Source organism: Oncorhynchus tshawytscha, linkage group LG03, assembly GCF_018296145.1.
Source record: "Oncorhynchus tshawytscha isolate Ot180627B linkage group LG03, Otsh_v2.0, whole genome shotgun sequence".
NCBI classification, from domain to species: Eukaryota; Metazoa; Chordata; class Actinopteri; order Salmoniformes; family Salmonidae; genus Oncorhynchus; species Oncorhynchus tshawytscha.
The window spans coordinates 3,680,787-3,693,533 of record NC_056431.1 but is presented as its reverse complement, the minus strand read 5'-3'; the positions used below and the strand labels follow the sequence as shown (position 1 = coordinate 3,693,533).

The following is a 12,747-nucleotide window of genomic DNA, read 5'->3' as shown; positions in this document are numbered from 1 at the left end:
AGAACCCACTGGATTCTCCAATTACATTGAATGAGTTACAGGACAAAATAAAAACCCTCCAACCCAAAAAGGCAGGTGGTGTTGATGGTATCCTCAATGAAATGATAAAATATACAGACAACAAATTCCAATTGGCTATACTAAAACTCTTTAACATCCTCCTTAGCTCTGGCATCTTCCCCAATATTTGGAACCAAGGACTGATCACCCCAATCCACAAAAATGAAGACAAATTTGACCCCAATTACTACCGTGGGATACGCGTCAACAGCAACCTTGGGAAAATCCTCTGCATTATCATTAACAGCAGACTCGTACATTTCCTCAATGAAAACAATGTACTTAGCAAATGTCAAATTGGCTTTTTACCAAATTACCGTACAACAGACCATGTATTCACCCTGCACACCCTAATTGACAACCAAACAAACCAAAACAAAGGCAAAGTCTTCTCATGCTTTTTGTTGATTTCAAAAAAGCCTTCGACTCAATTTGGCATGAGGGTCTGCTATACAAATTGATGGAAAGTGGTGTTGGGGGTGAAACATACAACATTATAAAATCCATGTACACAAACAACAAGTGTGCGGTTAAAATTGGCAAAAAAACGAGACGGAGCACGTGATGCTGCGGTGCTGAGCAGACGTTGACAAACCGAGCTCTTCAAAGTTATTCTATTATTACCTATATAACAACATTGAAACAATATTCTAATATCGGCTGATAAGTTGTCAAGTACTTACCTTCCCAAAGATCGATGGACCGAGAGGCAAGAAGGACGACCAAAACGTAGTTGATTCCCAAGATAACGATAACGCTACAGCTAGCAAGATTAGCATTAGCCCTCATAACTCAGACGACAGTTCCAGACTGTTGCTCTCAGCAGCCTCTTGCGAGCCTGCCGACATGCTGGCTACTCTCCTCTGGGAAATTCAGGATGGTAACAAAGTTCTTTCTATGAAAATTGATAAGAAATCGTCTGAACTCCATTCTTCCATTGACGACCTGAAATCCTCCATGAATGATTTTTTTTGAGAACGACTGAGGCAGAGTTGTGCATTAGCACAGTTGAAGATACCATCGCTAGACATGACCAGGTCTTGATACAACTGCAGAAGGACAATGCCTACCTCAAAAACAAGGTAGATCAGATGGAGAACCAGAGTAGACGTAGTAATATCCGTGTGGTGGGATTGAAAGAGGACAGCGAGGTCCGTGACCCGGTCCGTTTCTTCACTCAATGGATCCCGGATGTCCTAGGCATAATCAACTTCACCAAGCCTTTGGAAATCGAACGCGCCCACAGAACATCAGCGCCGAAACCCCGGTCAAATGAGGCCCCACGGGCCGTCCTGATCAGGTTCCTCCGTTTCCAAGACAGAGAGAAGATACTGCAACTCGCAAGAGTCAAAGGGGACATCACCATCGATGGCAAGAGGGATCCCAGATATGAGCGCGGATCTCGCCAGACGCCGCAAGCAGTTCAGACCTGCCGCCAAAGCACTGAAGGAGAAGAACATCCCCGGCTACCTCATCCACCCTGCGCGGATGAAAGTTCAGTACAAAGGCCGAAGCCATCTCTTCAACACACCGGGAGAAGTGCACACTTTTCTCAAAGAACTGAACAACGTCTGAGCCAGGACGGTCTCTCTGGGGGATAAAATGCAGTTTGTTTGTTTTCTCTTATCCGGATTGAACTGCTGGTATCTCCCGGTCACTATAATTGATTTCTACATTTTCAACTAACCGTATTTTCCCGGGGTGAGTTCTATTACATTTACAGGAGAGTATATTTTGGTTTAGTCCATATCTACTGGGCGAAGCAATAAGTGGGCTTAGGCCCACTGCTTTCCCCCTCATTTATGTTAATCTTTCGAAAAGAGACTCAAGCAGCCCTTGCCGTGGGCAGTAAATATTCAGCCATAAATATCTATTCACAACATTTGTTTTCAACTTAGAGAGCTCGCAGGTTTTAGTTTCCGCCAAGGTTTAGCTAGTAAGAGCAAGATGGAAAGCGAGCAGCAACGTATCTCTACAAGTGTATTCATGTTTGATTGTTGGGATTGTTGTTTTAGTCTGACAATCGGGGTGGGTGGGATTTAAAAAATGTTCTATGTTTACTGTTTCCTTCCTAAAGAGACACATAGGTCACTTCTGTGTTCAAACCAAAGTTGAAACATTTCCTAACTATCTACATATGATAGATTTCCATTCAGTTACATATTTGAAACCCAACCTATGCTTAAAACCTCTTCATCCTACTTGAGACGCAGACGTCCCAACTAGAGCTCTGGAAATGCAAATGCGCTACGCTAAACACTAATAGTATTAGTTAAAACGCAAACGTTCATTAAAATACACATGCTTGGTATTGAATTAAAGCTACACTCGTTGTGAATCCAGGCACCAAGTCAGATTTTTAAAATGCTTTTCGGCGAAAGCATGAGAAGCTATTATCTGATAGCATGTAACACCCCAAAAGACCCGTAGGGGATGTAAACAAAAGAATTAGCATAGTCGGCGCTACACAAACCGCACAATAAAATATAAAACATTCATTACCTTTGACCATCTTCTTTGTTGGCACTCCTTGATGTCCCATAATCAATACGGGGTCTTTTTTTCGATTAAATCGGTCCATATATAGCCTAGATATCGATCTATGAAAACTGTGTGATAAACGGAAAAAAATAGCGTTTCATAACGTAACGTCATTTTTTAAAAGTTAAAAAGTCGACGATAAACTTTCACAAAACACTTCGAAATACCTTTCTAATGCAACTTTAGGTATTACTACACGTTAATAAGCTATAAAAATCATCAGGAGGCGATGTAAATTCGATAGCTGGTCGCCTGGAAAAAATGTCCGGAAAAACACCGAGCCAATGCATCAAGTTGGTGGTCGGAGGGAATCGGTTCCCTTTGGTCGGATCTACCAAGAATCAAATCAGAATCAAATGAGAAGACTCTATACATCCTGTGGAAGCTGTAGGTACTGCAACCTCGGCCTCATTTAATACGGTTCACCTTTAACAATGGGTTGAAGTGGCGCATGGATATTTTTTTCCATCCCCAGTGATCAGATTTTCCTGTGCTTTTCGATGAAACAGACGTTCTGTTATAGTCACAGCCATGATTTAACCAGTTTTAGAAACGTTAGAGTGTTTTCTATACACACATACTAATCATATGCATATACTATATTCCTGGCATGAGTAGCAGGACGCCAAAATGTTGCGCGATTTTTAACAGAATGTTCGAAAAAGTAGGGGGTCGGCTTAAGAGGTTTTAATCCACTAAAATATGTCACATTCAACGTAAAAGGTCTTAACAGCCCGATTAAAAGGAAAAGAGTCTATACATACCTTAAGAAATTAAAGGCTGACATTGTGTTTTTACAAGAAACACATCTTACAGCCAGTGAACACAAGAAATTGAAGAGGGAATGGGTAGGACAAGTTTTTGCGTCCTCTTTTAACGCCAAAGCAAGAGGAACTGCAATTTTGCTAAGTAGACACATCCCCTTCTGCGTCAACAACACCATCTCTGATCCCTCGGGCAGGTTTGGTTTTGGTGCAGGGGCATATGTTTTCAGAATCTTGGACCCGATTGAATATTTATGCTCCTAACTCCGATGACCATATGTTTATTCAGAATGTCTTCCTTCAGGTCACTCAAGCACCACCAGGATGGCTACTGGTTGGAGGAGATTTACATTTTTGTTTAGATACAGTTCTTGATAGGTCCTCTGATAAACCCTCACTTCTTACCAAAGCCGACAAGTTCACTATGTCATTCATGAAAGATCTCAATTTACTAGACATCTGGAGACAGTTGCACCCACAGGATAGGGATTACTATTTTTATTCACACCCACACGCATAGATAACTTTTTCCTATCGACACAACTGTTTCATATAGTGTTAGATGTAGAGTATCTCCCCAGATTGCTTAGTGACAATCTCTTATCCATCTCCATTCCTACCAAGATAAATGGAGCATATAGATGGAGACTAAATTCTACACTCCTAAAGCAACCTGAATTTTGTGCATTCATCAAAGAGCAGATCAATATTTTTACTTTAACAAACAAACCCTTGGCTCCTGACAGTTTCATTCTTTGGGACACATTGAAGGCCTATCTGAGGGGACAGATCATTTCCTATACTAAAGGGCTGAAGAGAAAACACGGTGCGGAACTGAGTGCCCTTGAATCTGAAATCTCTGAGCTAGAGAAAACCTACCAAAGAGGCCCGACTAAAGATCTATACAGGCTTTTGGTAAATAAAAACTGAAATATAATATTCTGAACACATATCAAGCTGAGAAGGCCATCACTAAATCAAAACAGCGTTATTACGAGCTTGGAGAGAAAGCTCACAAAGTGTTGGCATGGCAACTGAAAGCAGAGGAAAGTAAGAGGACAATTACTGCCATAGAAACTCTTACAAATGAGATATCTTTCGACCCTACTGAAATTAATAATACTTTTAAGAAATACTATGAAGACCTCTACACTTGCCAATCAAGCGATGGTCTATTAGAGATCGACTCCTTTCTCTCCTCTCTCAACCTCCCATGCCTGTCATGGGAAGACAACGAGCGCCTGAGTGAACACTTCTCAGTTCCTGAATTGTTGGAGGCCATTAAATCCTTACCTTCTAATAAATCTCCTGGGGAGGATGGCTTCCCTCCAGAGTTCTATAAAGAATTTAGGGAGCTGTTGGTCCCCTACCTTATGGAGGTACTTAAAAAAGCCAGGGAAGACAACTGCTTTCCAGTCTTTCTCTCAAGCAGTGATTACCGTAATCCACAAGAAAGGGAAAAACCCGCTAAAGTGCGCCTCCTATAGACCAATCTCTCTCCTTAACACAGATTGTAAACTGGTCACCAAGATGCTATCTACGAGACTGGAGCCATGTCTTCCCCTGTTGGTCAACCCAGATCAGACTGGCTTCATAATTAATAGATTGTCCTCCAATAATCTCAGAAGGTTCTTTGATATAATTCACCTTGCTAACAAAATACCTAGTGTCGTAGTCTCCCTCGACGCTGAAAAGGCCTTTGATAGGGTTGAATGGCCATACCTCTCGCATCTTGGAAAAGTTCGGTTTAGGTACCGTGTTTGTAAATTTGATAAAATCACTCTACAAATCTCCTAAAGCTAGGATTGCTACCAATGGGATTACTTCCTCCACTTTCCCTCTTTATAGGGGGAACAGACAAGGTTGCCCAATTAGCCCCCACCTCTTTGCCCTCGCCATTGAACCGTTGGCTGAGGCTATTAGAACGTGCCCTGACATACATGGCTTTGAGGTAGGCCCCCATACCCATAAATTATCACTCTTTGCGGACGACCTTATCTTATTTCTAACAAACCCAGAACACTCTCTCTCTCACTTGCAGATCCTACTACAGTGTTATAGTTCTTTCTCTGGATATAAGGTCAATTTTGATAAAAGCGAAATATTACCATTGTCTGTCTTTGACCATCATATCATCAAGCACAAGTTTCCTTTTAGATGGTCGCCTATGGGCTTCACATATTTGGGCATAATGGTGGTAATGATGGTAATCTGAACAACCTCTATGAACTCAATCTGGCCAGTTTGTTGCAAAAGGTGGAGGGTGACCGTTGTAAATGGATGGACTTACATTGATTCTACCCAGTAGAGTGAGAGGTAATTAAAATGAATGTCCTGCCCAGATTTCTATATCTGTTTCAATCTCTCCCTATCCCTGTTCCCGCAGCATTCTTTTCCTCTCTGGACAAGCTGACCAGACGGTTTATCTGGCACGGCAAAACCCCTAGGGTTGGCCTGGATAAACTGACCTTTGATTACCGTTAAGGGGGCTTAAACCTCCCCAATTTTAGAATGTACTACTGGGCTGCACAGTCTAGGTTTCTGGCTCAGAGGATTGACAATGGTCCCTCTCCCTCATGGTTGAACATTGAAAAGCTTGAAGTAAATGATGACACTGGGGCAGAATTGTTTTACAAATGGGACAGAAAATCTATAAAAACCATCACAGACAACCATTTAATCATACATTCTGTCCTGGCATGGTGCAAACTGCAGAGTTGTTCAGACGAGGGGGATTTCTTTCCCCTAAAACCCCTTTATGGAACAATAGAATGATTCCTATGTTTTTCCAGAATAGTAACTTTAGACCATGGTCTGATAAGGGTACCACTCTTCTGGAACATTGTTACGAGGAGGGAGTTCTTATGTCTTTTGATCAGCTGAAACAGAAATACCACTTGCCTAACAGGGACTTCTTTAGCTACCTACAACTACGAAACTTTATTAGGGTGACTCAAGGTACAATGGAACCTACCTAAGATGTCACCTATTGATCAACTCTGCCACGCAGACCAACCACTGTTCAAGACCATTTCCCGTGTCTTATGTCAGGACTAACACTGCCTGAGCTAGATAAACCCCGACTAAGATGGGGAAAAGATCTGGATCTTGATCTTGATGAGGATCTATGGAGTGACCTATGCAGGGATGGTGTTACATCCACATTGAACTCCAGATACAGACTGATCCAGTTTAATTTCCTCCATCAGCTCTATATCACCCCATCTAGACTGCACAAGTTCAACCCAGATATCTCCTCCCTATGTTTTAGATGTGGCTCAGATGAAGGAACATTCCTCAATTCCACTTGGCAGTGTTCAAAACTACATGGTTTCTGGCAGGGGGCATGCGATACCATATCCTCAATTCACAGGGTTGCATTCCCTTTAGACCCGGAGGTCTGTCTACTGGGCAACTTTACGAACACCAATCTTAGGCAAAGCCATACTATAAAGCTAACAGAAATATTGGTAGCGATTGCCAAGAAATGTATTGCCTTGAAATGGAAATTGGATTCCTCCCTGCCAGTTGCAATGTGGCTATCGGAAGTTAATAGTTGTATCCCACTGGAGAAAATCACTTACTGCTTGAGGAATAAGTTAAAGACATTTTACCGAATTTGGCAACCTTTTATTGACTATATGGAGAATCTCCCCCCACATCACATTGATTGAATCTCTATATAATCCACACATAATGTTTCACACGTCATGTATAATATGTAGCCTACGGCAGGTGACCATATGATCCAATGTCTCATTTTTTTATTGTATGTTTGTATATAAAAATATATATATATTTTTTTACGCTCGTCTGTTACTGTCACTTTGTCCTATTGTTGTCTAATATCCTTTCACTTTTGTTTTGAATGTTCTTAATTGGAAAATGCAAAAAGAAAAAGAAACATTTGAAAGTAAAAATTTGAAGATTATTTTTTTTTTCTTCACACAGGGCCGTGGGGTGAGACAGGGATGCAGCTTAAGCCCCACCCTCTTTAACATATACATCAACGAATTGGCACGGGCACTAGAAAAGTCTGCAGCACCCGGCCTCACCCTACTAGAATCTGAAGTCAAATGTCTACTGTTTGCAGATGATCTGGTGCTTCTGTCACCAACCAAGGAGGGCCTACGGCAGCACCTAGATCTTCTGCACAGATTCTGCCAGACCTGGGCCCTGACAGTAAATCTCAGTAAGACCAAAATAATGGTGTTCCAAAAAAGGTCCAGTCGCCAGGACCACAAATACAAAATCCATCTAGACACCATTGCCCTAGAGCACACAAAAAACTATACATATCATGGCCTAAACATCAGCGCCACAGGTAACTTCCACAAAGCTGTGAACGATCTGAGAGACAAGGCAAGAAGGGCATTCTATGCCATCAAAAGGAACATCAAATTCAACATACCAATTACGATCTGGCTAAAAATACTTGAATCAGTCACAGAGCCCATTGCCCTTTATGGTTGTGAGGTCTGGGGTCCGCTCACCAACCAAGAATTCACAAAATGGGACAAACACCAAATTGAGACTCTGCATGCAGAATTCTGCAAAAATATATATTGTGTACAACGTAGAACACCAAATAATGCATGCAGAGCAGAATTAGGCCGATACCCACTAATTATCAAAATCCAGAAAAGAGACGTTAAATTCTACAACCACCTAAAAGAAAGCGATTCCCAAACCTTCCATAACAAAGCCATCACCTACAGAGAGAGGAACCTGGAGAATAGTCCCCTAAGCAAGCTGGTCCTGGGGCTCTGTTCACAAACACAAACACAACCCACAGAGCCCCAGGACAGCAACACAATTAGACCCAAGCAAATCATGAGAAAACAAAAAGATAATTACTTGACACATTGGAAATAACTAACAAAAAAACAGAGCAAACTAGAATGCTATTTGGCCCTAAACAGAGAGTACACAGTGGCAGAATACCTGTCCACTGTGACTGACCCAAACTTAAGGAAAGCTTTGACTATTTACAGACTCAGTAAGCATAGCCTTGCTATTGAGAAAGGCCGCCATAGGCAGACATGGCTCTCAAGAGAAGACAGGCTATGTGCACACTGCCCACAAAATGAGGTGGAAACTGAGCTGCACTTCCTAACCTCCTGCCCAATGTATGACCATATTAGAGACACATATTTCCCTCAGATTACACAGATCCACAAAGAATTTGAAAACAAATCCAATTTTGATAAACTCCCATATCTACTGGGTGAAATTCCACAGTGTGCCATCACAGCAGCAAGATTTGTGACCTGTTGCCACGAGAAAAGGGCAACCAGTGAAGAACAAACACCATTGTAAATACAACCCATATTTATGCTTATTTATTTTCCCTTGTGTACTTTAACCATTTGTACATTGTTACAACACATATAATATATAATATAATATGACATTTGTAATGTCTTTATTGTTTTGAAACTTCTGTATGTGTAATGTTTACTGTTAATTTTTATTGTTTATTTCACTTTTGTATATTATCTACCTCACTTGCTTTGGCAATGTTAACACATGTTTCCCATGCTAATAAAGCCCCTTGAATTGAATTGAATTGAGAGAGAGGGGAAAGTCATGCATTAAATCTGCTAGGAGGTTATTCACAGTGGCATTGGCAATGTGTCAGAGTAGTTATAAAGGCTTTATAACACTCACAGTGACGTCAGGGTGGTTATAGAGGGTTATAGCACGTTTGTCCCACAGCACGTCCTCCACCAGTCTCAGATGCACAGACGCAGTCAGCGGTGTTGCCCATGAGTCCTACAATACAACACACACAGAGTTATAAATCACACACACACACGCACGCACACGCACACACACACACAATTACCTGTGCAGGTGTGAGGGCCACAGTGATGGTGACTGTCCCTGTTAGATCGTGGGCGCGGAGCACCTGACGACCTGTAACACAGAGACAACCAATCAGAACTCTGCATGTACACACACCGCCTATCAGCATCCACTTCTGAAAATGTTAGGGGCCTGACAACACGGCCTCTCTGATTCTATTGAAATCCCCTCAACACAATCCCCGATAACTGGTACTTGTGTGGTAACGAGCATCCCTTTAACGAATCATCAACGACCATAAAGCATACTAAACACCACACACACACACAATCTCGATTGTGCCTGGATCTCCACTAGGCTGAACGAGTAATGAAAACCCTGACCGTGCAGTTTGCTGTGGCCGCTGGGTGTGTGTGTGTCTGCCAGGCCCATGTGTGTGTGTGAGGGCAGGGACAGCAGGGAGTAGTTAGAGGTCAGCCAGTTCACTGAGCACGAGCTGAAGTTGTCAAACTGCACCCCCCGGTGGTCAAACACTGCTAACTGCAGCACAGCATCCCTGCTACTGGACACAGACAACTGGAGAGAGAGAGGGAGGGAGGGAGGGAGGGAGGGAGGGAGGGAGGGAGGGGGAGGGAGGGAGGGAGGGAGGGAGGGAGGGAGGGAGGGAGGGAGGGAGGGAGGGAGAAAGAGGGAGAGGGGGAGGGAGGGAGATAAGAGGAGACAGGATGACGTTATGGGGACGAGGTTTCCTATAATATGACTGGCCCAAACAAATTCCATTTACGTCCTAAAAGTAAACATAGACACAATGCAAACATGAACAGAGTGATGGGTAAAGTGTTGTTAGATAAGGAGAGAGGCAGACGGAGAGTGGGAGAGAGGCAGACAGAGAGTGGGAGAGAGGCAAACAGAGAGTGGGAGAGAGGCAGACAGAGAGTGGGAGAGAGGCAGACAGAGAGTGGGAGAGAGGCAGACAGAGAGTGGGAGAGAGGCAGACGGAGAGTGGGAGAGAGGCAGACGGAGAGTGGGAGAGAGGCAGACAGAGAGTGGGAGAGAGGCAGACAGAGAGTGGGAGAGGCAGACGGAGAGTGGGAGAGAGGCAGACAGAGAGTGGGAGAGAGGCAGACAGAGAGTGGGGAGAGGCAGACGGAGAGTGGGAGAGAGGCAGACAGAGAGTGGGAGAGAGGCAGACGGAGAGTGGGAGAGAGGCAGACGGAGAGTGGGAGAGAGGCAGACGGAGAGTGGGAGAGAGGCAGAAGAGAGTGGGAGAGAGGCAGAAGGAGAGTGGGAGAGAGGCAGACAGAGAGTGGGAGAGAGGCAGACGGAGAGTGGGAGAGAGGCAGACGGAGAGTGGGAGAGAGGCAGAGTGGGAGAGAGGCAGACGGAGAGGAGAGAGGCAGACGGAGAGTGGGAGAGAGGCAGAAGGAGAGTGGGAGAGAGGCAGAAGGAGAGTGGGAGAGAGGCAGACAGAGAGTGGGAGAGAGGCAGACAGAGAGTGGGAGAGAGGCAGACAGAGAGTGGGAGAGAGGCAGACAGAGAGTGGGAGAGAGGCAGACAGAGAGTGGGAGAGAGGCAGACAGAGAGTGGGAGAGAGGCAGACAGAGAGTGGGAGAGAGGCAGACGGAGAGTGGGAGAGAGGCAGACGGAGAGTGGGAGAGAGGCAGACGGAGAGTGGGAGAGAGGCAGAAGGAGAGTGGGAGAGAGGCAGAAGGAGAGTGGGAGAGAGGCAGAGGAGAGTGGGAGAGAGGCAGACGGAGAGTGGGAGAGAGGCAGAAGAGAGTGGGAGAGAGGCAGACGGAGAGTGGGAGAGAGGCAGACGGAGAGTGGGGAGAGGCAGACGGAGAGTGGGAGAGAGGCAGACGGAGAGTGGGAGAGAGGCAGACGGAGAGTGGGAGAGAGGCAGACGGAGAGTGGGAGAGAGGCAGACGGAGAGTGGGAGAGAGGCAGACAGAGAGTGGGAGAGAGGCAGACAGAGAGTGGGAGAGAGGCAGACAGAGAGTGGGAGAGAGGCAGACAGAGAGTGGGAGAGAGGCAGACAGAGAGTGGGAGAGAGGCAGACAGAGAGTGGGAGAGAGGCAGACGGAGAGTGGGAGAGAGGCAGACGGAGAGTGGGAGAGAGGCAGACGGAGAGTGGGAGAGAGGCAGACGGAGAGTGGGAGAGAGGCAGACGGAGAGTGGGAGAGAGGCAGACGGAGAGTGGTAGAGAGGCAGACAGAGAGTGGGAGAGAGGCAGAAGGAGAGTGGGAGAGAGGCAGAAGGAGAGTGGGAGAGAGGCAGACGGAGAGTGGGAGAGAGGCAGACGGAGAGTGGGAGAGAGGCAGACAGAGAGTGGGAGAGAGGCAGACAGAGAGTGGGAGAGAGGCAGACGGAGAGTGGGAGAGAGGCAGACAGAGAGTGGGAGAGAGGCAGACAGAGAGTGGGAGAGAGGCAGACAGAGAGTGGGAGAGAGGCAGACGGAGAGTGGGAGAGAGGCAGACGGAGAGTGGGAGAGAGGCAGACAGAGAGTGGGAGAGAGGCAGACGGAGAGTGGGAGAGAGGCAGACGGAGAGTGGGAGAGAGGCAGACGGAGAGTGGGAGAGCGGCAGACGGAGAGTGGGAGAGCGGCAGACGGAGAGTGGGAGAGAGGCAGACGGAGAGTGGGAGAGCGGCAGACGGAGAGTGGGAGAGAGGCAGACAGAGAGTGGGAGAGAGGCAGACGGAGAGTGGGAGAGAGGCAGACGGAGAGTGGGAGAGAGGCAGACGGAGAGTGGGAGAGAGGCAGACGGAGAGTGGGAGAGAGGCAGACGGAGGTGGGAGAGCGGCAGACGGAGGGTGGGAGAGAGGCAGACGGAGGGTGGGAGAGAGGCAGACACAGAGTGGGAGAGAGGCAGGCGGAGGTGAGAGAGAGGCAGACGGAGAGTGGGAGAGAGGCAGGCTGAGGGTGAGAGAGAGGCAGACGGAGAGTGGGAGAGAGGCAGAAGGAGAGTGGGAGAGAGGCAGACGGAGAGTGGGAGAGAGGCAGACGGAGAGTGGGAGAGAGGCAGACGGAGAGTGGGAGACAGGCAGATGGAGAGTGGGAGAGAGGCAGACGGAGAGTGGGAGAGAGGCAGACGGAGAGTGGGAGAGAGGCAGACGGAGAGTGGGAGAGAGGCAGGCGGAGAGTGGGAGAGCGGCAGGCGGAGGGTGGGAGAGCGGCAGGCGGAGGGTGGGAGAGAGGCAGGGAGAGAGTGGGAGAGAGGCAGACGGAGAGTGGGAGAGAGACAGGCGGAGAGTGGGAGAGAGGCAGGCGGAGGGTGAGAGAGAGGCAGACGGAGAGTGGGAGAGAGGCAGAAGGAGAGTGGGAGAGAGGCAGACGGAGAGTGGGAGAGAGGCAGACGGAGAGTGGGAGAGAGGCAGACGGAGAGTGGGAGAGAGGCAGACGGAGAGTGGGAGAGAGGCAGACGGAGAGTGGGAGAGAGGCAGACGGAGAGTGGGAGAGAGGCAGACGGAGAGTGGGAGAGAGGCAGGCGGAGAGTGGGAGAGAGGCAGACGGAGGGTGGGAGAGAGGCAGGCGGAGAGTGGGAGAGCGGCAGGCGGAGGGTGGGAGAGAGGCAGG

The 12,747-nt window shown here is 46.8% G+C and overlaps 1 protein-coding gene across 1 annotated transcript in view; it reads right to left on the bottom strand.

Moving 5' to 3' along the window:
• LOC112235540 (nuclear pore membrane glycoprotein 210-like) overlaps positions 1 to 12,747 on the bottom strand; it is a 40,199-nt gene that overhangs the window by 16,024 nt on the left and 11,428 nt on the right. Inside the window, exons 5-7 of the mRNA XM_042307647.1 lie at positions 9,557 to 9,749; positions 9,214 to 9,284; positions 9,036 to 9,140 (exon numbers count right to left, since the gene is read on the bottom strand). Of these exons, the coding sequence (XP_042163581.1) occupies positions 9,036 to 9,140; positions 9,214 to 9,284; positions 9,557 to 9,605 (225 nt within the window). The 5' untranslated portion in view covers positions 9,606 to 9,749. The remainder of the gene's footprint in view (positions 1 to 9,035; positions 9,141 to 9,213; positions 9,285 to 9,556; positions 9,750 to 12,747) is intronic.